Source organism: Gigantopelta aegis, chromosome 14, assembly GCF_016097555.1.
Source record: "Gigantopelta aegis isolate Gae_Host chromosome 14, Gae_host_genome, whole genome shotgun sequence".
In the NCBI taxonomy this organism is placed as follows: Eukaryota; Metazoa; Mollusca; class Gastropoda; order Neomphalida; family Peltospiridae; genus Gigantopelta; species Gigantopelta aegis.
Window position 1 is genome coordinate 36212188 of NC_054712.1, and position 26234 is coordinate 36238421.

Genomic DNA, 26234 nt, shown 5'->3' on the forward strand with positions numbered 1-26234 from the left:
AGCAATCGAATAAGCTATATTTATCACAACCTGTACCATAGCAAGGTTATCATCGTTTTTTTTACGGCTTGATATTAATTCGATTTTATTCATGTAGTCAGTGTGTATAGGCCCCTACATTTTAACACGGGAGTAAATAACAATTTCACCGGTTCTCAGGCGCGTATTCCGGAATGTTAGCGGGGGGTGGGGAAAGGGGGGATCTAGACTGAAAAAAAGTTATATGAGGGAGAGTCATACATCCCCTGGAAAATATATTGAGATAGGAGAAAATTTGCTTTTGCAGTTGTTTAAAAAAAGGAAAATTTGTTTAAGGACACCTCAGAGAGAGAGAGAGAGAGAGACAGAGAGAGAGAGAGAGAGAGAGAGAGAGAGAGAGAGAGAGAGAGAGAGAGAGAGAGAGAGAGAGAGAGAGAGAGAGCGGGGTGGTGTGTGTGTGTGTGGTAAATAATCAAATTCGGACAAAAACGATGAGATATTCGGACAAAATGTGCTAACCTGAGACCTTTTTACCATGTACATGTGTTTCCACCATTTTACCCTCAAAATTAATTGTAATCAATGTAAAAATGCTTAGTGATTCGTTTGCAACGCTATACAGCTGTTTTGTAATAATGCTAACTACATGTATATAAATAAGCCAGCATGCCCCCACCACCCTCCCCTACAAAAATAGGAACCCAATGAACTACACCCCGCCTCGAATTATTTTAACTTTAGTATCGTCTTGAAAATGGTATGGGTGAAGGTGGGAATTATGGTCCGGTGTTGCCGGTGTTGGTATATAGGACATCTATTATCGTCTTTGCTCAAGTTTAAGGCAAACGTTAAGGCCACTTTTCATAAAAATGTAACATTATATTGCGTATTTTAATCACATGAAAATATATTAAACAATATTTAAAAATTATTTAAATGTACTGATTTGTTTTAGGTAAATGCAAATAGGCAATAGCCTCATTTGGATCCGTCAGTGCAGTTACTCCAACAACAACAACAACAACAACAACAACAACAGCAACAACAGGGGCTATGCGTTGATTCTTTATTAATTTTTATACATAGTATTATTTAAACTCATATTAAGCAAACTAAGTTTAAATAGTATCATAATCATAAATGTACACGCTAAAAACATATTTGACAGTTTGCAATATGATTAAGCATGCAAAATAAAATATACATGTCCATGAGCCTGTGCTTAAGTACTTGGACTTCTCATGATTCAAGATGCCAGGTTTCTTTTCTTGTGTCCCCATAATCACCAATAAAAAAGACAATAAGAGAGAAAAATGTACAAAGTGCAGGACCTTCAAAGCAGGTGTATGGATGCGAGGTTCCCACACCTTTAATAGTCAGCAGTGAAATAATAGCGAAGTTATCAACGATTCAAGCGCTTGGCAGGGGTGTATGTCACCTGTTCCGCATATGCTTTGCTTGCACCATGATGCAGCTTTAGGAGAAGGTGATACGGCACCGGCCCCTCGTTTTGGCTGCAAACTACATTTTACCAACAAAATACCACTGGGTCTTGCTCGTTTACTCTACTAAAATTCTAACTAGACCTTTAACAGGGTGGTTTAGGGAGGGTAAATGCATATTCTGTCCCCTCAGCTTCAAACTCTATGTCCCTGTCTTTAGGGTGTATACTACTAAATCTAATCCCCCTGACAACAATAGTAACATATGTGGCTAAAACTCCTACCCAAAGCATATTAATTGACATAAACACAACAGATATAAATACTACCACCCCTCACTCTTAAAATGTATCAGAAACAATTGGGATAGAAGCTGCTCATTTCATAGATAACGTGTAGCGTCTATGACTACCCTAGTTCCGCACAAAATTTGGGTACTTTTTTTTTTACAGGTACCCCTCACACGTTTCAAGCACAAGGCTAATTGACACAATTGTACTAGATGAAATAAAATTGCATACATTTTTTTGCCAAGATGAAACCTTTTTTTTTTTACACCCAACACACTCACATTTATCACCAATCACAGGACTTGTGGTGTTAACTTCTCTATCAAAACGCCGGTGCACCTCCAACTTTGACCCAGCCGGAAGTTATTTGGTTTAGTACTATCTATAGTCACAGTGTCCTCTAGCCGTATTCTGAGAACAACACATAAATAAACAACATATAATATTGTAATGGCTGCTAATTCCCTTTTAACCCCTGGGCCCATATTTTCGAAGCTATCTTAGCCTACGAAATCGTGAACTCATCGTAAGCTATGACGTCACTATGGCGTGCGCTGTAGTGACGTCACAACCTACGACGGTTTTACGATTTCGTAGCGCTAAGATGGCTTCGAAAATAGGGCCCCTGGAACATAATAGCCATTCATTGTAAAAGTAAGACGTTAACAGTAAAACGTTGACACCGTTACTGTGCATGCATAAGAGTTGTTAGTTCAGTACTGGCCGTGATACGTCCCCTATATGATGGCCAATACTGGACAAATGAAACATATAATTGCTTACAGGCTGCAGATTTGAGCAGAATATGAAAATCAGGGCCGTACCTAGTATAATATAACGGGGGTGGGAAGGGGAAGTAGAAATAAATTAGCATTCACATATAGGCGTTGACATCGGAAGATGACAGCGACTGGGGAGGTGACCCAGCCACAACCCTTCCGACGCCTATGGCGAACAATTTCGTTTATTGTTTTGTTTAATGACACCAACTAGAGCACATTGATTTATTAATCATCGGCTATTGGATGTCAAACATTTGGTAATTTTGGCTTATAGTCTTAGAGAGAAGAAACCCGTTACATTTTTGCATTGGTACATTTGGGGTCTTTTATCATCCCACAGACAGGATGACACATACCACAGCCTTTGATATACCAGTCGTGGTGTATTGGCTGGAACGAGAAACAGCCCAATGGACATACCAACGAGGATCGATCCTAGACCGATCGTGCATCAAGCGAGCGATTTAACACTGGGGTACGTACCGCCCCGTCCAACTGGGGACAATACATTATCTAAAGAGTTTAGGGGGGAGTGACCCCGCCCCATCCCCGTTCGACGCCTATGGCGGACAAAGAATAGTATACTAGTATTCTACATTTCATTTCAACATATGTTCGTACTTATATCCAATTAAAGGTTCAAGCACGCTGTCCTGGGCACACACATCTCAGCTATCTGGGCTGTCTGTCCAGGACAGTGGGTTAGTGGTTAGTAGTTATGTATTCTACAGCTAGACAAAAAGGGCAGGGTTTTTGGGGGGCTTTTTGTGAGTCAACTGCCCTCATTACCCCGCCCTTCTAATAGGCAAGAACCTGAAAATGTGGAAAGAATGTAAATTGAGCATATCAAAAGAAATTGTAGATGCGTAACAAGTTCAGTATATATTAAAGATTAAAAATTATAAACTGAGGTATTCTTAAAATACAGAACAGCAAAAAGTGCCGAGAAAGAAATGATACACGATTACGAATACAAGTCGAAGCTCTGTTGAAATTGATTAGACATCTGTCAAAGATATACCGTCTATTTTAATGATTGCTATGATACAAATTATTTTCTGTTATTCTCCCCAGCGAAAACACAAAGAATAATGCCATTCTGTGCACAAGTCATCTTCGCATGTCAATGTACAATTCCGTATAGTATACTGCATTACGAAATACATTATTACATACGGACTATTACCTTGGCTGGCGAAAATGTGAATAAGTATAACATCAAAGCTCGTACTGCAAACACACCAGTGTCAGGGCCGTAGCTAGGATTTTTTTTTTTGGGGGGGGGGGGGGGGGGGGCAACCGAGTAGCTAATAGTCTAAAACTCTTTAAGCGGTTAAAGGCATATTGTCACGGATTTAAGGACCTTATTTCTCTAAAATTGGATAATAAATAAAAATTACATTAATTGTTGGAAACCAAATCTAGCTATCGCATGACCTTAATTAAACCATGATGGAGTGAAATCCATGTCATCCCTCTCGGCAATTTTAGTTTTTGAATTATGGACCATTGCCATAATTCAATTATGTTTACAAAATGTCATTAATAAATGGAGTATGGTGGTTATGAAGATGGTTGAATAAAGTACATTTAGGGACAAATCAGATTATTTTTGTTCAGGTAATACTTTGTTAGACCATTAAATAGGTCAGTGGTCTGTGACAATATGCCGTTAAGAAGAGAATTTTCTTTAAGTTTCAAAAATTTCCGCCGGATTCCACCCCCCCCCCCCCCCACACACACACACTAGCTACGGCCCTGAGTGTGATACTCGTTTTATTATTTGAGTATGGATAAGCATAAGTTGTAAACATGTATCACCCATGGCTAGTGTTGGAAATCGGTTGGAATTTCAACATCGATCATCGAATATAATCCGTTATGCACTGACCGATCAACTTTCGATTTATATTATTTAATTATACAGTCTGTGGGAATATGGCATATCTATCTATTGTCATGTTAACCGAGATAAACCCTATACATCAGTCATTTTACCTTGAATACCTAGTCATTGTCGGTTTTCTTTACGTACATATGAACATAGATCTACATAGATCTCAAAACCGGACCCTCTAATAACCGGAATTCCATTAATACCGGACGTTTTTCATGGTCCCTTTTTAAATATCAGTGCAGAAGAGAACCTCTCTAAAGTGGATACCTCTTACAACCGGACTTTTTACTTGGTCCTAAGGGTGTCCGGTTTAGAGGAGTTTCACTATAGTTATAGCACCTACACTACACCTTATGCATCATGTTCCTCATATACCGTTCTGTAACGGTCTGAGCGTAATAAAAGTTCTATTTTGTTTTGTGTTACAGTTAACATTTTCCGCGAAAATCGATTATGGATTTTTATAATTGATCATCAAATCGGCAGTCCAACCGATCAATTTTCGATTATAATCGATCATTGGGACATCACTATTCATGATAAAGTGTGAAGAACGGATCCAGGGGTGTGTGGTTCCCTCATGATACTTCAATACCATCCCGAAATATAACATAATGATTTTATGAATAATCTGTCAAAAAGGAACAGTGCAGCAAATGCCCTTCTTTGTGTGCACCCTAGATCGAATATTCCCATAAGCATACGAGGCAGGGCAGTAGGAGGGGGTGGGAAACTGTCCCCTAGTGCTGGAGCAAAACGTCACATTCGAGGGGAAATAATAGAGATATTGGAGCAAAATGTGCCAACCTGAGACTTTTTAACCATGTATTTCCATCATTCTAAATTCAAAATTAGCTGTAATCCATGTAAAAATGTGTAATGATTCGTTTGCAACACTATATAGCTGTTTGGTAGTAATGCTAATAATATTATGATTTTTTATTTTTTTAGCCAGATTCGGGCATTTTCGTTCAATTCGATAAAAAAAAACCAGCCTGCCCCCCCCCCCCCCCCCCCCCCCCCCCTTACAAAAACGGCAGTCCGTACGCCTAAGAATCTTTCTATCGGTCTAGATATATATTTTCAATATAGGTGTACCCCTCCCAAAATATTCTCGGAACCACCTCTGAACGTATTTATAAATAGCGACGGATGTGCATGTATCAGTACAGTTAACGACATCCGCTGATAGCAAACACAAAATAAATAAACCCCCACCAACAACAACACCACTAGTTTATTAAAATGTGTATTTTGCACTGAAAGGCGATATTACAAGATGAAGAGGGAGAATGCAGTTTTAAAAACAAAATACATAATAATTATATATACAATGTACATTATTACATTAGCGTTTATGCTGTGCTAACATATAACATATGTTAATTACTAGTATTTTAAAGCAAAATAAAAATTGTCTTCAAATGAACGCAAAAGCTTACAGATCCCGTCCTCAAATCAATTTTAGATGCCGATGATTAATAAATCAATGTGCTCTAGTGGTGTCGTTAAACAAAACAAACAAACAAATCAATTTTAGATTGGAAGTTTCGTTAACTTGTCCGAGTTTAACACAATAAAATTTATTCCAAGTCATATTATGAACATTATTAAAGGTACATCATCTTAAAATAGTGTATTGTACTTTTAATTGAAACGTAGTTTCTTGCTTAGAATGATCAATTCTGTACATCTGATGTGTTCTTGATTGTCCTAATCCCGTCCCAATCATTACTAATCACTACGGAAAGAGTGGCCCAAAGTGTGGCGGCAGCGGGTTTTATCTCTCCTTACGTATGTGGTCCTTAACAATATGTCGGACGCCAAATAACAGTAATTAAAATGCATGTGTTGTGTGTCGTTAAATAAATCATACCTTCCTTCCTTCTTCCTTCCTTCCTTCCTTCCTTTGTAAACATTTTTAAAGAAATGCATAATGTCGAATAGCCAGTATGCGTGGGCTCAAACTTATCGACGGCAATTGTGATTGCGACATGAATTGCCGTAAGTCAGATGCTTTATCAATGGCAGTCTTCTTTTCTTTTTTTCTTTTCTTTTTTTGCCACTGGATAAACATTATTGCCGTCGGTTCAAGGAATAATTTTTGGTTTTCATGTTTGTTACTGGTTTAAAATATTTGTAGGCAGACTCAAAATTGCCGTAGGTAAGCTTTTTGCATACGGCAAAAACATTTCAGAATTGCCATATCTAGGCCTAACGAACGAGTTGAGCGTTAACTGGTCATGGGTTAAGATTTGTATTTTTAAAAAGTGTGATGCGTTATGCATATGTTCAGGTGATTGTACATTAAAAACCAAATATCACATTGACTAGATATAAACAAAATTACTATTTCAAGCAAGGGTGGATTCAGGGATTATTTTAAGGAGCGGACCAATGACAAAAGAGCACAGAGACCCACTCCTAAAACGGGAACTTCAATAAGATTTTGTTATTTGTAAAATGGAAAGGTTTGTAAACAAATTACTAAAAAATGGGGCACGTGAATATTTTTGGGGAGGGGACAGGTCCCTCTGATCCCCTCCATTGGATCCGCCCTTGATTTCATGCAAAAAAATAAGTTTTAGCCATAAATACCATACAGTCTTTTTAAAAAACGAAGTACCTTTAAATCATATAGTCGTATATATGCAAAGTTACTTCTATAATTATAATTATTTTGTAACCCGACTTGAATGTCTACAACAGTATACTTACATTAATTAGAGTAACCTATACAGGCCACCTTATAAGACCTGCCATTTTCTATAAAGGGTACTGTAGGCATTGTCGTTCTCTACACAGCTATACCTATAACATCTATATAAGAATCACTTGTTCATAACGACTATGTCGCGCATCATCATCCTCTTATAATGTATTCAACAAAATTAATTAGTCTCTTTGTTAAAACCTTTCCTAGTAGCATACTATTTTAGTAACATTTGACCACTGATACACATAAAGGTCTTGCACCCTACCCAGTGTGTGTGGGTTTTTTTTTGGTGTTTTTTTTAATTTAATTTTTTTTTGTTTTAAGAAGAGAGGGGAAAGGATATTATGAAAATTGCTGATATGCGCATTCACTTAAATAGATTCTTTACACATTGGTTCATGACGATATTTGTAAGTTTGTTTGCTCTAGATTGTTGTTTAAATCATTAATTTTAACAACATACCACAGCGTTGACACATTGAAACGGGAAAAGCTGTATGTTTAAAAAAAAACCAAACAACATATTTAAAGAAAATATCTAGTTGTCCTTAATCAATTTTATTGAGTATTCTTGATCCCCCCTCCCATTACCAATATTTATTTACATGCTCATATACCACTAGAGTTTCGAGCATGTCTGTCCCGGGTCCGGTCTCTGGATAGCCGGTGATCTGACCCGGGACAGAAATACCCCCCCCCCCCCAACACACACACACACATCAATATAATTGAGATTCAAGCATGCTGTGGGGGATGTCTTTCCAGGACATGTAGTGGGTTAATGATGAATTGTTAGTGAAATATTACTGGCCTTGCACCTCCTCAACCAACTACTGAGTGGGAGCTCGTACTGGGGTGCGAACCCAGTAGCTACCAGCCTTACGTCCAATGAATTAACCACTATACTACCAAGGCCGTTTAATATACACAGGTAGGCATTATAAAAAGGACCAACTGTGTAAAATAAAGGTCCTTCTGTTCTGGACGAAGGACCTGACGAGAGCCGAAACCTGCGCCCATGACAGACATGTTCTACAGCAGCTTGTTCTGAATGTGAACATTAAATCCTATGACCTGACCTGACATGACCTGACCTAAACTAAAGGGACTACGTGTACTTTAAAGCTGGTGAACCATGTTTAAATTTTGAACAACTACAAAAACACAAAGTCTCCAAAAAACACATTGGATTTGCTAAAATTGATAATTTAAGCAAATAAATGCTAGTAATGTGTAAGCTAATAGTAAAAACGTACAATAGCTAAAATTATTTTACACTGGTTAGGGACTTTAATACATAAAACTGATACATTAATTGAAGCAAAAAGTTGCTAGTAACATGCAAGTTAATGGTAAAAACGTGTAATATCCAAACGAATTTTACACTAACCAGTCAGGGACTTGAATACATAAAAATAATAAATTAATTTAACAAAAGGTTGCTGGTAACATGTAAGTAAATGATAAAAACGTGTAATAACAAAAAGTAATTTACACTGTCTAAAAAATTGGGACTTTAATGCATATTTGTAGATATTTATAGTTAATAAATTGGTTACTGTTTAGATTAAAAGTACTATTTTATTATTATTGAGTTTGGTTATTTTTTTAGACTTTATTTTCTTCATAAATGTCAATTTCCCCAACGCCCGTGACGTCACAGATCTGCTTGCAATAGAAGTTGGCAATAATTTCTTTTCTTCCAACTCTTCTAGCGTTGAGCTTGATTGTTTCTCTATGCTCCTCACCGGCTGCTATATTTTTCCTGCAAAATATGAAATGATCACATGATATATATATATATATATATATATATATATATATATATATATATATATATATATATATATATATATATATATATTTAAAAGGTCACTGATTTTCGTTATTGATATTCATGATTATTTACCCTTTCTTAAGATTGGAAATATTCAGTTGTATTCATTCCAGGGCCAGCGTTAGGATTAAAGTAGGCTGTGCTCGTGACGGGTGGCACGGGTGGGGCAGGATATGCTCACCTTTCGCGAACACCTGATATCATCACTGTTTTTACTGTGATTCAGGTGTGCATGCTACCACAACTGTATTATATTCCACTAGGGCTCTATCCTGTGCAACTTTGGGGTTTCTATGCTAGTCTTGGGAGTGGCAGTCCTCCTACAGGCGGCGCACGAGGGATGAAACATTCTGTTACATAATTATCTCCTAGGGACGTGGCGGTGCTCCTAAGGACCTGATAGTGCACCTTTTGACTTTGCCTTGTACAGAGATATGATATTGGTTTTGTCGTTCAGATATATTAACTACGAGGAGTAGTAAAACAAAACGGGAACTTGTAAATTTTTGTATTATTAATTTTTGGAGGGGGTGGGCAGTAGCAACTGTCTAGGCCTAAATTACAGCCCTGGCTTCAGTCTGAGATAAAATGGGCTGCATGATTTACCACCACAGTAGATCCAAAGGCCATTGCCACATGTCCAATCTGATATGGAAATGTATCTGCTAACGATATTTTGTGACTTGGATCAGTGTAAAGTGCCATGTTTGCATTCATTATTATTATTTAAAGACATTAAAGGGATATTCCTGAGTTTGCTAAAAAAACATTTCTACGATTAAACTTACATATTAAATATATTTTCTTGCTTAGAATATCAGTGTCTGTATATTTAATGTGTTTCTAAATATATTTTAGGAAATAAAATGAAATTTAACCTAAAACAAATATTACAACGGTCAGAAACACGTTTAATATACAACCACTTATATATTATGTAGGAAAATATATTTGCAATGTAATTACAATCGTTAAAAAGTCTCTGTCAGTCGATAACATTAAAAATTGCAGCAAACGCAGGACTGTCTCTTTAAGAACAAACCGGCCTCAGTGGCGTCGTGGCAGGCCATCGGCTGGTAGGTACTGGGTTCAGATCCCAGTCGAGGCATGGGATTTTTAATCCAGATACCGACTCCAAACCCTGAGTGAGTGCTCCGCAAGGCTCAATGGGTAGGTGTAAACCACTTGCACCGACCAGTGATCCATAACTGGTTCAACAAAGGCCATGGTTTGTGCTATCCTGCCTGTGGGAAGCGCAAATAAAAGATCCCTTGCTGCCTGTCGTAAAAGAGTAGCCTATGTGGCGACAGCGGGTTTTCTCTAAAAAAATCTGTGTGGTCCTTAACCATATGTCTGACGCCATATAACCGTAAATAAAATGTTTTGAGTGCGTCGTTAAATAAAACACTTCTTTCTTTCTTTCTTTAAGAACATTATAAATATGTTGTTAGGTGATGATTGGGCCAAAACCACATGAACAAATCCTGAGCATACATGTAAATATAACTACATTGTGAAAAAACCCCGTATTTACTTACTTTATCTTCACTGCAGCTACCCTCTGTATTCCAGGTCCCTCAATATTAAGGACACCTCCAGTTAGTGGAAGTGATAGAGTGTTCACTAACTTCACCACCACTTCAAACGGCTTTCCTAGCTGACCTTTTCCCTCGGACTGAAACAGAAAGTTATGAACGTTTAACAGTGAGTACTGTACTACGTACATGTATTAGTAGTGTACACTGAACAACATAAACTGAAATATTACTTTAGTTTTATTTAATTTATTTAAAATTATTATTCAGTTCAAATCTTTTTATTTTTGGTGTCTAATGTCTATTATAATAAAATAAAAAAATCCTGTGAAAATTTTAGGCATATTTTGATATTTAATTTACCGAATTAATTGCATCATGCAAAAATTAAAATTAAAAATAAATACACACACACACACACACACACACACACACACACACACACACACACACACACACACACACACACACACACAGTGAAGTGCTGTAATAACGAAATAGAAGGGACTATGATAAATAGTTCGTTATAGTAGTAGTTCATTGTACACATTTGAAGAAGTTGGCCGTTTTCATTTCCAAAGTCGGCCATATTGGATTTTTTTTCATTTAAAACACCTTACATACACAAATTTGAAAACTATTGTTATTCTTTTTTGTTGCATGCCTTGAGAAAGTCGCTTGTTATCTCGGCCTGGAGTGCAGAGAAGTGAGAACATTATGTTAATTGTTCTGAACAAAAGTAAAGTTTGTTTTATTTAACGACGCCACTAGAGCATATTGATTTTTTTTTATCTTATCATCGGCTATTGGACGTCAAACATATGGTCATTCTGACACTGTTTGTTAGAGGACACCCGCGGTCGCCACATATGCCACTCTTTTACGACGGGCAGCAAGGGATCTTTTATTTGCGCTTCCCACAGGCAGGATTTAATTGTTCTACTAAGTAAAAACAAACATTCCTTGATCTTTTCTGTGTAGTCGATTCTCGTGTTTCCTGCACTGCAGTTTTTTCTATAAGTAACATTCCATTTATGCTCGGTTCTTTGTATACACACTAATTTACACTGAATTTTATAATTTGGAACAAAATATTTGGTTCGTTTTAAAAGTTAATTCGTTATTCCGTAAAAAATTAAGACTTTACGACTAGTTCGTTCTATGCAAGAGTTTGTTATAAGCGTGTTCGTTCTAAGTGTACTTGACATATACAGTAGTTGCATTTCTATTGTTATTCAGTATATATAATATATTTATATAGCATACAAGTAAAACACTTTTTTTTATGAATGTAACTAAATTTACATTGTACCAGGTTTTTTTCTTTAAAAAATGTTGGAGCTAAGTCGCGAAGTTTTTGCTGTTCACTTAGCCCAAACCTCTTAAGAAAATAGCAGGGATTGTTAAGTTAATGTTTTCTTTTCACAAGTGTACAAAGTGTTCACGTAAACCCAAAATTTGTTGATTTTGCCAGGATTACGTTTATTAGCATTGTTGTTTTAAAAGCCTACGCTGGTAATATTTTGGCAAGAGACAAAATGCGTGCCCAAAAAATATTAGTGTAGTTATTTACTCCAGACAGCTAAAAAGGTTGTTTTTGTTTAACAGCACCATAAAGCACTTTGATTAATTAATCATTGACTATTGAATTCAGAATCAAACATTTGGTAATTCTGACACTTAATCTTTAGAAGAATCGAGCTACATTTTTTATTGGTAGTAAGGGATATTTTATATGCACCATCCCACAAAAAGGATAGTACATACCACTGACTTTGATATACCAGTCTTGGTACACTGGAACGAGAAATAGCTCAATGTACACACCAACGGGCATCAATCATAAACTGACCGCGCATCAGGCGAGCGCTTTAATATATCACTGGGCTACGCCTCGCCACAAAATACATTTAAAAAAATTTATTTTGGGCACTGGGCACACAATCAGAGAACAGGTCCACGGAGGAGATTTGATCCTCCGATTCAAGCACCTCAGGCGAGTGCCCTACCGACTGAGCTATAGATCCTTTCCCAATTGCCCCAGAGAAAGAAAGAAAGAAATGTTTTATTTAACGACGCACTCAACACATTTTATTTACGGTTATATGGCGTCAGACATATGGTTAAGAACCACACATATATTGAGAGAGGAAACCCGCTGTAGCCACTTCATGGGCTACTCTTTTCGATTAGCAGCAAGGAATCTTTTATATACACCATCCCACAGACAGGGTAGTACATGCCATGGCCTTTGATATACCAGTTGTGGTGCACTGAACGAGAAATAGCCAAATTGGGCCACCGACGGGGATCGATCCCAGATCGACGCGCATCAAGCGAATACTGTACCACTGGGCTACGTCCCGCCCCCAGTTTCGCATGAGGTAAGCAATCAAAGTGGGAATTGACCTTTAGGCAAGTGTTCTAACGACTGAGCTAGATCCTTCCCTTATTGTTCCACAGAGTACCAGAGATTACGATGAGCGAGACAATAGCAAGACGATGTCTTCTCACATACCTTTACTTCGAGCTGAGGTTTCTCTATCCAGAAGACGTCGTGAGCAGCAAACCTCTGCCCAGTCTCGTTGACTCGTCCGTGAGCGTACACGTTCACGTGGGTATCGGCATCACTGCTGTTGATGTATTCAGTCGGGTGCAACTTCAAGGAAACCTCACTCTCTGAAATACAGCAGTCGTATGACATGCACCAGAGGCGGATCGGGGGGGGGGGGGGGGGGGGGGTCCATCCCCCCTAAATTTTGCGATATTTATAAGTTTATTATATATTAGTTTTCTTTTTTTACGATCCCCCTCCAAACCTCCCCCTCCAAAGTACCCTTGGCATCCCACCTCATGTCTGCCCCCCCCCTAAATGGATTTTCTGGATCAGCCCACTGTACACATCTATAATATACTGATGGAAAGTGATAAAGGCTCATATGGACTGGATGCAGCGCTGGTGTGCGTCCCGATACAAAATAGAACTATAAATACATCTACAGTTAGTTTTAATGAGAGAAAGAAAGAAAGAAGTGTTTTATTTACACCTACCCATTGAGCCTTGCGGAGCACTCACTCAGGGTTTGGAGTCGGTATCTGGATTAAAAATGCCATGCCTCGACTGGGATCCGAACTCAGTACCTACCAGCCTGTAGACCGATGGCCTGCCACCACGCCACCGAGGCCGGTTTTTAATGACAGCGTCTAGACTGGATGCGTGCAATTCGTGCGGCCCAAAACGCAAGCCGCAGACGCATCAGGAAGGAAGGAAATGTTTTATTTAACGACGCACTCAACACATTTTATTTACGGTTATATGGCGTCAGACATATGCTTAAGGACCACACATAAATTGAGAGAGGAAACCCGCTGTGGCCACTCCATAAGCTACTCTTTTCGATTAGCAGCAAGGGATCTTTTATATACATTACCCTACAGACAGGATAGCACATACGCGGCCTTTGATGTACCAGTCGTGGTGCACTGGATGGAGCGAGCAGACGCATCAGATGCAACAGTCGGAACGCACTGCGCACCGCATACAGTCTATATGAATCTTAAAGAAATCAGGTGCGTAGCGTGGTCTATATTGGGGAGAGAAACCTAGTAAACCATTTTGTTTATATGTTTACTAGTTACCTACATTAATAACCTAATATTGTAATGGAAAACGTGTTTTAGCCTTAGCGGGAGGAGGGGTTGGTATTGTTTGAATCCCCTGAACCCTCCCAGCTTTTCTCCCATGGAAACACATTGTACCATGAAACATAGGCTGCAACCAAAACCCTCATCAGCAGTATCAGCTAGGTAACCATGTTACTGACAGTCAATCCCACATAACAGCTATGTATTTTATACAGGCATAACTATTCTAGTACTAGTACTATAGTCCGTCCCATCATTCTATTAAAATGTTTTTTTTTCAATAAATAATTTCAGTTTGGTTTGACTTAAGAAGAAGAGTAAACGTATTTTGTAAATAACAAAGAAATACAATTTGTGTGTGCAATTTACAAATCAATCGGCTCAGAAATAAATAACTAGTAGTAAATTACATAGTATGGGGGAAAAAAATGCGATCCCTATGGGACGGACTATAAGTAATGAATTAAATTTGGTCTCAACTACCATGACTTCTTTAATGTATTTCCATCAGTATATAAATGCACAGCAACAAATCCTATTACTAGTCTACCTACTAGTGTAGTTACCAGGTCCATTTAAAAAGTACATTTTGTAGACGAAGTTCACTGCTTAGAATCCACAGTGGAATTCATGTCATCCCTGGCTTTTGACCATGCAAATAACACGAAGTTAGTATTGTTACATTCCATAGAAAAACAGTACTTGCGATGGTACTAAAACTGTACTACGGATTTGTTTCCAAAAAGAAAGGTATCAAATAATGAAGGAGCAATGAAAAAAAGAATACTGTTGGATATTTATGGAAAACAAATGAGAGTTGGAATTGCAGTACAAAAATGATTCAGTACACAATACTACGAGATCTTCACCAGCTAAAGGGAAAAGACACTTCTAAACAAAACGGCCATGTTCAGATCTGATGATGATCCTCCCCCCCCCCCCCCCACCCCCAACCATCCACTAGATACGATCCTTAACGTCGACTTTGCTTTGATTTATACAAGTTTAAAATGGACAATGAAAGTTATGGCATGTTCAAAACAGCGAGTGCTCGAGAACTATCTGACTGGTTTTCGTCATATCCTATCCCATCATATTCCCCTTAACATTAGGTCTAAAACATAATTCAGCGAGCAGCAACTGCTTCACTTTGCCTTTTTGAACATGCCTCTGACTTCACACATTGTTTGACGTACCTCCAGAAGGTTCGATGACAATGGTGGATGCTGTGTCTTTGATGTCACTGGAAGGCACACCGGTGTAGAAGGAGGCCACGGCAGACAGGTAGATGTCGACGACCCGAGATTCCGCCGTGTCATTCTGCACCTTCATGGTGACAGAGACATCTCCAGCCTTGGTGCTCTCGCCCAGACACACGAACTTCAAGTCATCAGGACTCTTTGCGTCTGCTGGTGTTAGGCGACGGAAGCAAATCGCTTTGGCTCTTTGGCTTGCAGCTGCATGTTCTTGACTACCTGTAAACCAATCGGATTTCAAGTTAGATTTATAGTCAGTAAACGCTGTTGCTCATTGGGTTGCAGGCTTATTTTGTTGACTACCTGTAAATCAATCAGATGTCAAGTTAGATTTACTAGTCAGTAAGAAATCACCCAATACCCCAAATGTCCTCAATTCAAGTTTAATACAGCATGGCTATACCTTTTTTGTGATAATTGGTATATCGAAGCTCATGGTATATGCTGTCCTGTTTGTTTGAAAGTGCATATAAGTAATCAATATGCTCTATTGACTAAAACATTACTTTATTTTTGTGATGAAATAACTTTTGTAATTGGTAAATTTACTGCATTTCCATTAAGAACAAACTACCGTTTTAAAAACAACAACTGAAAACAACTTTTTCATGACGTCAAATTCACTGTACATATCAAAGTGCACTTAGGAAATTCTCATTCCAACATTTATCATAAATAACAGGTAACACTAACAGGTAAAAAAAACAATATTTTAGTTTATTGAAAAAAGAACATGACAATGTATTTCCTACTGTTATTTACAATAAAAGTGCCGAATTACAATAGTTTTTAATTATTTTATTTCCGATTCCAACCTACTCGAACATGATATCTGGGATTAAATGAATATCCCCAAACCTATCTTAGCATAACTTTTCATAAATTTGTTCATCTAAGTCTGTCGTGGGTCAGATCCCTGGCTATCCAGAGATCGAACCCGTGACAGACATGCCTGAAACCTTAATGGTATAGGAGCATGACAAATTAGTTCACGTTCACGTCACGCTTATGGAAGACTTGAAATTTTAAGATTTATTGTCGATTCGTAGTAAAAGTACTGAATTGCAATAATAAAAAATGTTTATTACTTTCGATTCCAATCTACACTAACATAATCTGTAGGCTTAATTGAATACCCAGAAACCAATTTTGGCATGCATTTTATCACTTTATTGGATCAAAGACTTGAAATTGCCAGATTTAGCAATAAGCACTTTATTATTTATTTTTTTATTTCTGATTCCAACCTATTTTAACATGATCTCTAGGCTTAACTAAATACCCCAAACCTATTTTAGCATTATCTTTTCATAATTTTGTTGATAAAGAACTTATAAAAAATTCAGATTTAATGCATTTCCATTAATGTGCCATTTTGTTATAAAGTTCCTTTTTGAAATGAAAACCACTTTTTCTTTATCTCAAAATCACTGTATGTATCAATGTCGATGTGGGGAACAAAGTTTCATTCCAACGTTTATCAATAATAACAAAATAATGTTTGTGTTTATTGCAAAACAACACGCTAACACATTTCTTAAAATATCAGTTCGCACTAAACGTTCTGAATTGCATTAATATATATATATATTTATTACTTCTGATTCCAAACTACTTTAACATGATTTGTAAGCTCTTTTCATATTTTTTTTTTTTTTTTTTTTTTTTTTTTTTTTTTATCAAGCAGCATTTTAATTTTTAAATTTATTGCATTTCCATTAACAATACTGCCTTTTTCAATTGCAAACGACTCTATTACTCACAATAACTTTTTCCATTTTTTAAAAATTATAAATAACAAATAAAGACATTTGAGTTTATTGGGAAAATGACACACCAATGCATTTCCTAGAGTGTCGTTTGGCAATAAAAGTGCCAAATTGCAGTAATCTTAAAATTATTTTATTTCCGTTTTCATTCTACTCCAAATTGATCTCTGAGCTTAATTCAATATCCCAAAAACAATTTTAGCATATCTTTTTATAAATTTGTTGATAAAGAACTTTTGAAATGTTCAGATTTATTGCATTTCTGTTTTATTTCTATTGCAATAAAGTTGCTTTTTGAACTAAAAATGGCTTTTTTTTTATAATAACTGTATGTGTCTAACTGGATGTGGGGAACAAATTCCCATTCCAAGCGTTGTTGAATTGCAATAAATTTTATTATTTTTTATTTCAGATATAACCTATTATTATTATTATTATTATTATTGTTTTGTTTTTTGTATACCCACATAACGTGTTATGTACTTTATATATATAATTATTTATTTATATTATTTTATTATTTGTTAAACTATAAATTTTATTTTAACTATTTATTTGTATTTAGTTATATGCATGTTTGTCAATAGCTAAATCGCCCCCTCCCCCACCCCCCATTATCCAATATTGTAAATAAGTATTTATTATAATTTGCTGTTTTTATTATAAAGCTTATAAATTGTATAATTTCAACTGCAATAAATTGCCTTTTTCAACTGGTAACGACTTTTTCATCATCTCAAAATCATTATATGTGCCAAACTCCCATTCCCATACCAACTTTTATCAATAGTAATAATAATAATTATTATAGAGTTTACTGAAAAACTAAACACTAATCACTATTCGTGTCAAACTGGACGAGAGTAACAAATTCTCATTCCATCTTTTATCAACAATAGCCAAAAAGAAATTTGAAGTTATTGCGAAACCACACGCTAATGGATTTCTTTTGCAATAAAAGTGCGTATTGCAATAAAAAAATTTAAACGTTTTTCGATTCCAACCTACTCTAACATGACATCTGGGCTTAATTGAATACCCCCAAGCAATTTTGGCATATCTTTTCATAAATATGTTGACCAAAGACATTTTTTTTTTTTTTTCCAGATTGAGTGCATTTCCATTAAAATGTGGTTTTGCAATAAAGTGTCTTTTTGAACTGAAAATTACTTTTTGATCTTAAAATCACTGTACGTGTGAAAAAAGTCGTTTTCAGTTACCCCCCACCCCCCAGTTTATTGGATAACAACATGTTAATGGAAATGTAATACATCTGAAACATAAAACAATTTCTTCGATAGACATATTTATGAAACGATATGCCAAAATTGGTTTGGGGTATTTATTTAAGGGCAGATATCACAGGGGCGTAGCCAGAAATGTTTTAGCATTACACAAACCGCTTTATTTGGGGAAACTTAATTACTGAAAAAGGGAAGAGGATATTTTATAGAACAATTACAGACAGCCTCGACCTATTCCCGTATTTTGTTTGCACGTGCGAACTGTGCATAATGGGCGCTACGCCTTTGTATCATGTTAGAGTTGGATGGAATCCGAAATAATAATATCTATAATTTTTTTATTGTAATTCAGCACTTTTCTTGGGAAACGACATTTTAGTAAATGCATTAGCGTCTTATTTTGCAACAAACTTTAACTATATTTTTATTTCCCATTACTGATAAAAGTTGGAATGGGAATTTGTTCCCCACGTGCAGTTTCACATGTAGAGTGATTTTGAGATTATCAAAAGTCGTTATTACTTCAAAAAGGCTGTCAAATGGAAATGCAATACATTTGAAAATTTCAGTCTTTGATCAACAAATTTATGAAAAGCCATGCCAAAAGAGGTTTTGAGTATTCAATTAAGCCTATAAATCATAACAGAGTAGGGTGGAATCGCAAATAATAATACCCCCACCCCCATTTTATTGCAATTCAGCATTTTTATTGCGAAACAACACTTTTCAAAATGTATTAGCATGTCGTTTTGTAATCAATTCTTCTCTTTTTAAATTTGTAATTATTCATGAAACTTGAAATAGATATGCGTGTTTGACACGTACAGTAATTTTGAGATGATTTGCAGTTGAAAAAAACCCAGTTTATTGCAAAATGGTACCCTAATGAAAATCTGAAAAACAGACAAGTCCGCTGATCGACAAATTTATGAACAGACATGCCAAAATTGGTTTGGGGATATTCAGTTAAGCCCAGTGATCATGTTAGAGTAGGTTGGAATCGAAAATAAAATAATAAAATTAAGGTTATTTCAATTTGGCACTTTTATTGCAAAACAAGACTCTAGAAAATCTATTACCATGTCATTTTGCAATAAACTCAAATAATATTGTGCTATTATTGATATAAGATGGAATTGGAATTTATTTACCACACCCAGTCTCACATGTGCAGTGATTTTGTTACTATCAAAAAGTGGTTTTCAGTTCAAAAAGGCAGTTAATGGAAATTCAATAAATCTAAAAATTCTAAAAAAGTTTTGATCAACAAATTTGTGAAATGATATGCCAAAATTGGTTTGGGTGTATTCAGTTAAGCCCAGATCTCATGTTAGATTAGGTTGCAATCGAAAATAAAATAAAATTCTTGTATTTTGGCACTTTTATTGCAAAATCCATTAGTGTGTTGCCAATAAATTAGAAAATGTGTTTTTGCTATTGTTGATAGAAGATGGAACGAAAACTTGTTCTCCACGTCCCGTTCAAACGTACAGTGATTTTGAGATGATCAAAAAGTAGTTTTCAGTTCAAACAGACAGTTTATTGAAGAACATGTTAATGGAAATGCAATAAATTTTAAAATGTCTTTGATCAACAAATGTATGAAATGATATTCCAAAACTGATTTAGGGTATTCAATTAAGGCCAGATATCATGTTAGTTAGAGTTGGAATGAATTCGAAATAATAAGAAAGACCTTTTTATTGTAATTCAGCACTTTTCTTGGGAGACAACACTTTTGGAAATGGATTAGCATGTCTTTTTGCAATAAACTTAAATATTTTTTAAATTTGTATTCATTGATCAATTTAACACATAAAGTTGTTTTCAGTTAAAAAAGGCTTCTTTTATTTGGTTACAAAAACGACTTGAACTTGAACTGAACTGAACTTTATTTACACTCTGGTCGTAATTCAACTGAACATGAGGTACATTGTAAACATATAATTAAATAAATAAATGACAAGATGGCACATTCGTCATAATAATGTACATCAGATAAAACAAGTGTATATCTATGGATTCATACTTGCATTTGAAGACATACATTGCATATACAAATAAAATGAAATTGTAAAAACAGATTTCAGCCCTGGGACTTAATCTGAGTATGCATAATTTGTTTACAGAAAACTGCTAGCTTTCTGAGAACACCAGGGTTTTTTTACTGTCCAACAGCATTCTAAATTTATAAACATTTGGTTTGGTCTAGATTGGCAACACTTTGGCAGAAGTCTTGTTCTTTCATCTTTAAAAAAAGGACAACACATTATATAATGAAATTCATCATCAATTTCGTTATTTGTACACAGAAAGCATGTTCTGTTTGTTAAAGTTATTTTTTCCATGTGCCTTTTTCAGTGGGAAGATAATGATTTGAGAGTCGAAAATGTAATAGTGTTAACCAATATTTTTTCTGTAAATTGGTTACATATGTCTCGAACACATTATTTGATTTAAACAGTCTGTAACAAGATGCTTTAGATGAATTAACAATTTCCATGTTAATGAAAATGCATTAAATCTGAAAACTAGAAAATTTACCAAAATTGAGCTGAGTTATTCAAGGAAGACCAGGTATCATGTTAGAGTTGGTTGGAATCGATAATAATAATAATAATAATAATAATAATAATAATAATTGTTATTCAGTATTTTTCTTGCGGAAACAACTCTTTAATAAATGCATTACCCTGTTGTTTTCACACAAAAATATTTGTTTTCTATTATTGATAAAAAGTTGGAATGGGAATTTTGAGATTATGAAAAAGTCGTTTTCAGTTGAAAATGGCAAGATGAAAATGCAATAAATCTGAAAATTTCAAAAGTTCTTTGATCAACAAATGTATGAAAAGAAATGACACAATAGGTTTGGGGCTATTCAATTAAGGCTAGAGATCATGTTAGAGTAGGTTGGAATCGGAAATAATAATTAAAAGCAATGTTGTATTGTAATTCAGCACTTTTATTGTGAAAGAACACTTGGAAATGCATTAACATGACACTTTTGGAAATTCATTACTATTAGCATGTCGTTTTGCAATATAAATAAATAAAAATAAACTTCTTTTTCAATTTGTAATTATTGATCAAATATGAAATAGAAATGCGTGTTTGACACGTACATTGATTTTGAGATGATAAGAAAGTAAGTTTCATTTGAAAAAGGCAGTTTATTGGAAAAACTCACCCTAATGGGAATGCAATAAATCTGAAAATTTTAAAGTTCGTTGGTCGTTGATTGACACATATGAAAATACATGCCAGAATTGGTTTGGGATATTCAGTTAAGACCAGTGATCATATTAGAGTAGGTTAGAATCTTGAGATTATGAAAAAGTCGTTTTGAGTTGAAAAAGGCAAGATGAAAATGCAATAAATCTGAAAATTTCAAAAGTTCTTTGATCAATAAATTTATGAAAAGACATGACACAGTTGAATTTGGGGATATTCAATTAAGGCTACAGATTATGTTAGAGTAGGTTGGAATCGGAATTTTTCAAATTGTAATTCAGCACTTTTATTGCGAAAGAATTATTTTGGAAATGCATTAGGATGTCGTTTTACAATAAACTCAAATCTTTTTTTTAAATTTGTAATTATTGATGAAAGTTGAAATAGAAATGCATGCTTATCACGTACAGTAATTTTGAGATGATACAAAAGTAATTTTCAGTTGAGAAGGCAGTTTATTGTAAATTGGCAGCCTAATTTCGTATGTTTTTTTAAATTGGAATTAGGTACTTTTATTAATATGTTGTTCTCCAATAAACTACCTTTTTTCGTACTGAAAACTACTTTTTGATAAACTCAATATCACTGTACATGTGAAACTGGACGTGGGAACAAATTCTCAACAACATTTTTTTTTTTATCAACAATAGCAAAAAAAAAATTCATTGCATTTCCTAAAGAGTCGTTTTGGAATAGAAGTGCCGAAATGTAATATTTTTATTTTAATTTTACTTTCAATTCCAACCAACTCTAATATGATCACTGGGCTTAACTAAATACCCCCAAACCAATTTTGGCATGTTTTTGTTTCATAAATTTGTTGATCAAAGAACTTTTAAAATGTTCAGATAACAAGCTGTTTTGCAATAAAGTTCCACTGAAAACGACATTTATCATCTCAAAATCACTTTATGTGTGAAACTGGACATGCGGATCAAATTCCTATTCAAACTTTTATCAATAAAAGGAAATAACAATATTTGAGTTTATTGAAAACAGAACACGCTCATGCATTGTTTATTGGTTATTTAGGTCCATAGCAACCGGGTGGGTTGGGGGTGGGGGCTGTCCTAGTCTATATAAATGAAGATACTGCTTGTATCCCTCACTAGAGACTGTGTCCCTTCCACTTAAGATTGTGGGCCCATCCCACTCCAGATATCATTCCTACATGTCTGTTATTGCCTCAAGATACTTTAGTATACCGTACATGTGCAGGTACGAAGGACTAATAATGTCTCCTTTAAAAAAAATGTTTACATAGTGACCTACACAAATTCAAAAATATACCTTCTTTGTGTTTATATGCGGATGTCAAGTCTTCGCGGGAAATTGTCCCTGCTGCCTTTGTACTGACATTCTTTCCTATGACGTCACACTCAGACAGAAATGGCGTCATATTTCCATCTGCGTCGACGGTCCAGTGAGTCCTGCTGCCATTCACCTCAGCATAGAGGAACCTGGCATCAGACCCAAAATACAGCTCACCTCTTTTGATTGCTTTGACTGAGACAGGTCCGCACGTGAAAACACCTGGAAAAATACAATTACGTCATTGACCGTAGTTACCGAGGAACACAAGGTACCTTTAAAAATTAATTAATTAATTAATTAATTAATTGTTTGTTTTTTGTTGTTTGTTTTTGTTTTGTTTGTTTTTTGTTTTGGGGGTACGTAGCCCAGTGGTAAAGTGTTCGCTTGATGCATGGTCGATTTAGGATCTATCTCCATCGATGGCGCTCTAGGGCTATTTCTCGTTATAGCCAGTGTACCACGACTAGTATATTACAGACTGTGGTATGTGTTGTCCTATCAGGAAACATTAAAAAATAAACAAATGTTTTATTCTTATACTTGGAAGAACTCTGTTGATCGTATTGCAAGAAAATGAAAATCGTGATTTAAAAATCATTAACTTGGATGGGTTAAAAAAAATGTGAAATTAACTTGGATAATCAACTGTTCAGAGTTGTTATGGGTTAAACACCAAATGTCAACTTCAAAATAAACATATTCTACTCTCCAATGTAGGGGTGATTACTATAGACTGTGGCATACATATATATATATATATATATATATATATATATATATATATATATATATATATATATAAACACACACACACGCACACGTATTTTGGAATTTAGTGTTCAATACACCAAACACACTATAAATATAAAATGGAACTTTGTGAAGATAATATACCGTTTGAATCATTATGATACAACTCATTAATTAAAGTGAATAATAAAATTTGGAATTGAATAGGTATTGTAAATACACGTGATATGTTTAATCCTGATGGAAGATTATTATGTGACTTTTATGTATTCTGTCCCCCATTTACAATTTTGAAGGCTTAAGAGCTGTGCTACTAAACAGATGGCCTCGTCTTTCAGAAAAAAAACCCCATTTACTATAGAATTAGGTTTTCGGGGGGTTTGTTTTTGGCCAAAATATATATCAACTATATTGCATAACACAAAAAAGAATCATAACATATATACAATGTGTACTTATTTAATCTTTATTTCCCCCCAAGGTATATATCAAGATAGAAAAAAAAAAACTATTGACGACAAATAACAGTATTGTTTTTACTATGACAATAGATACAAAATTAATATGGTTTCAATATAAAATAATTCAAAGAATTCTACCTAATAGTAATTTTCTGTTCAATATTAAATTGAAAAGCAATCCAAATATTAGTTTTTGTAATAAGTATTGAGAAACATATTCTCATTTATCATCCATTAAAGGCTTTTGCAGGAGATATCACTTTTTCTAATCTTGACTGGTCAAATTTTAATCACAAGACAATGTTTTGTTACGTCACTCTTTGTTTCAGCGCTAAAACTACCATTAGTGACGTCACGCCACTGCCGTTCTGCTAGTTAACGAGTCTACCGCTGACATTCAACCCACATTCTGACATTGTTTACAACTGTCGCAAATGAAAAGAATAATAATGGATGATAAAAAGAATACCCTCCTCGTGTCTTGTGATATCATAATTTATCAGCATTCGTTGATAAAAGTATAAAATCCTCGGCAAGCCTCGGATTTCATACTTTTATCAACTTGTGCTGATAAATTATGATATCACAAGACACGAGGGGAGTATCCTCTATTTATTTGTGGAATATTCTAATGTACAAACCTTAACGAGAACGGGGATTGAAAGAAAGAAGTGTTTTATTTAACGACGCACTCAACACATTTTATTTACGGTTATATGGCGTCAGACATATGGTTAAGGACCACACATACTTTGAGAGGAAACCCGCTGTCGCCACTACATGGGCTACTCTTCCGATTGGCAGCAAGGGATCTTTTATTTGCGCCTCCCACAGGCAGGATAGCACAAACCATGGCCTTTCTTGAACCAGTTATGGATCACTGGTCGGTGCAAGTGGTTTACACCTACCCATTGAGCCTTGCGGAGCACTCACTCAGGGTTTGGAGTCGGTATCTGGATTAAAAATCCCATGCCTCGACTGGGATCCGAACCCAGTACCTACCAGCCTGTAGACCGATGGCCTAACCACGACGCCACCGAGGCCGGTCCAGAATGGGGATTGATATTGCATTCTCCCCAACAATTTTCCTTATGGGTTATTCAAATAAAAACATAATCAATATTATTATTATTATTACTTTGGCAAAGCAATACTATATAAATAGTTTAAAATGTGATATAAAAAACCCACTTGATTTTGAAATAATAATAATAATAATAATAATAATAATATTTTATTTACTTATTACTATTTTATTTATTTAAAAAATTATTATTTATGTATTTATTTTATTATTATTTTGTTTTGAATTAATTTATTTATTTATTATTTTTTCCCCTCTCTTTGGTATTATTATTTATTATTTTATTTACTTATTACTTTTTTAATAATAATAATAATAATAATTAATAATAATAATAATAATAATTATTATTATTATCATCAATTTATTATATATCTATTTTTAATTCCTTTATTATTATTATTATTATTATTTAAATTTATTAATTTTATTTTTTAATATTATTATTTGTTTTAATTATTTTAAGTTTAAGTACTGCTATATATTCACATGTACTGTGTTGGTATTATATTATTATATAATAGAGAACATTGACAAAATTAATTATTGAGTGTATAATATACATGTACAACTCTGCCTTATAATGATGCAGTTCTGTTTTGTTGTTGTTTGGGTATTTGTTTTTGTTGTTATTGTTGTTGTTGTTGTTGTTTTGTAACTTAATAGTTTTTGTTTATTTTGTGTAAATCAATTTATTTTTAATTATTATTATTATTTATTTATTTTTTTCTCTATTTTTGGTATTATTATTATTATTATTATTATTATTTTATTAACTTATTACTCTTTTATTTATTTATTTTTTATTATTTTTGTTTTTTAAAGTTATTATTATTTATGTATTTTAATATTTTTTTATATTATTTTTTTTTATTTTTTTTATTTATAATTATTATTATTATTATTACTATTGGTAGTAGTAGTAGTAGTAGTAGTAGTAGTAGTAGTAGTAGTAGTAGTAGTAGTAGTAGTAGTAGTAGTAGTAGTAGTAGTAGTAAT

At 34.7% G+C, this 26234-nt stretch overlaps 1 protein-coding gene across 3 annotated transcripts in view; it reads right to left on the reverse strand.

Moving 5' to 3' along the window:
• Nucleotides 1-5626: 5626 nt before the first annotated feature.
• The window catches only part of LOC121388580 (hemocyte protein-glutamine gamma-glutamyltransferase-like), a 64637-nt gene continuing 44029 nt past the window's right edge, over nt 5627-26234 (reverse strand). For all 3 annotated transcript variants that reach the window (XM_041519974.1, XM_041519975.1, XM_041519972.1), the window contains exons 10-14: nt 22917-23159; nt 15320-15598; nt 12997-13157; nt 10482-10618; nt 5627-8871 (exon numbers count right to left, since the gene is read on the reverse strand). In XM_041519974.1, coding sequence (XP_041375908.1) covers nt 8715-8871; nt 10482-10618; nt 12997-13157; nt 15320-15598; nt 22917-23159 — 977 coding nt within the window. In that variant the 3' untranslated portion in view covers nt 5627-8714. The remainder of the gene's footprint in view (nt 8872-10481; nt 10619-12996; nt 13158-15319; nt 15599-22916; nt 23160-26234) is intronic.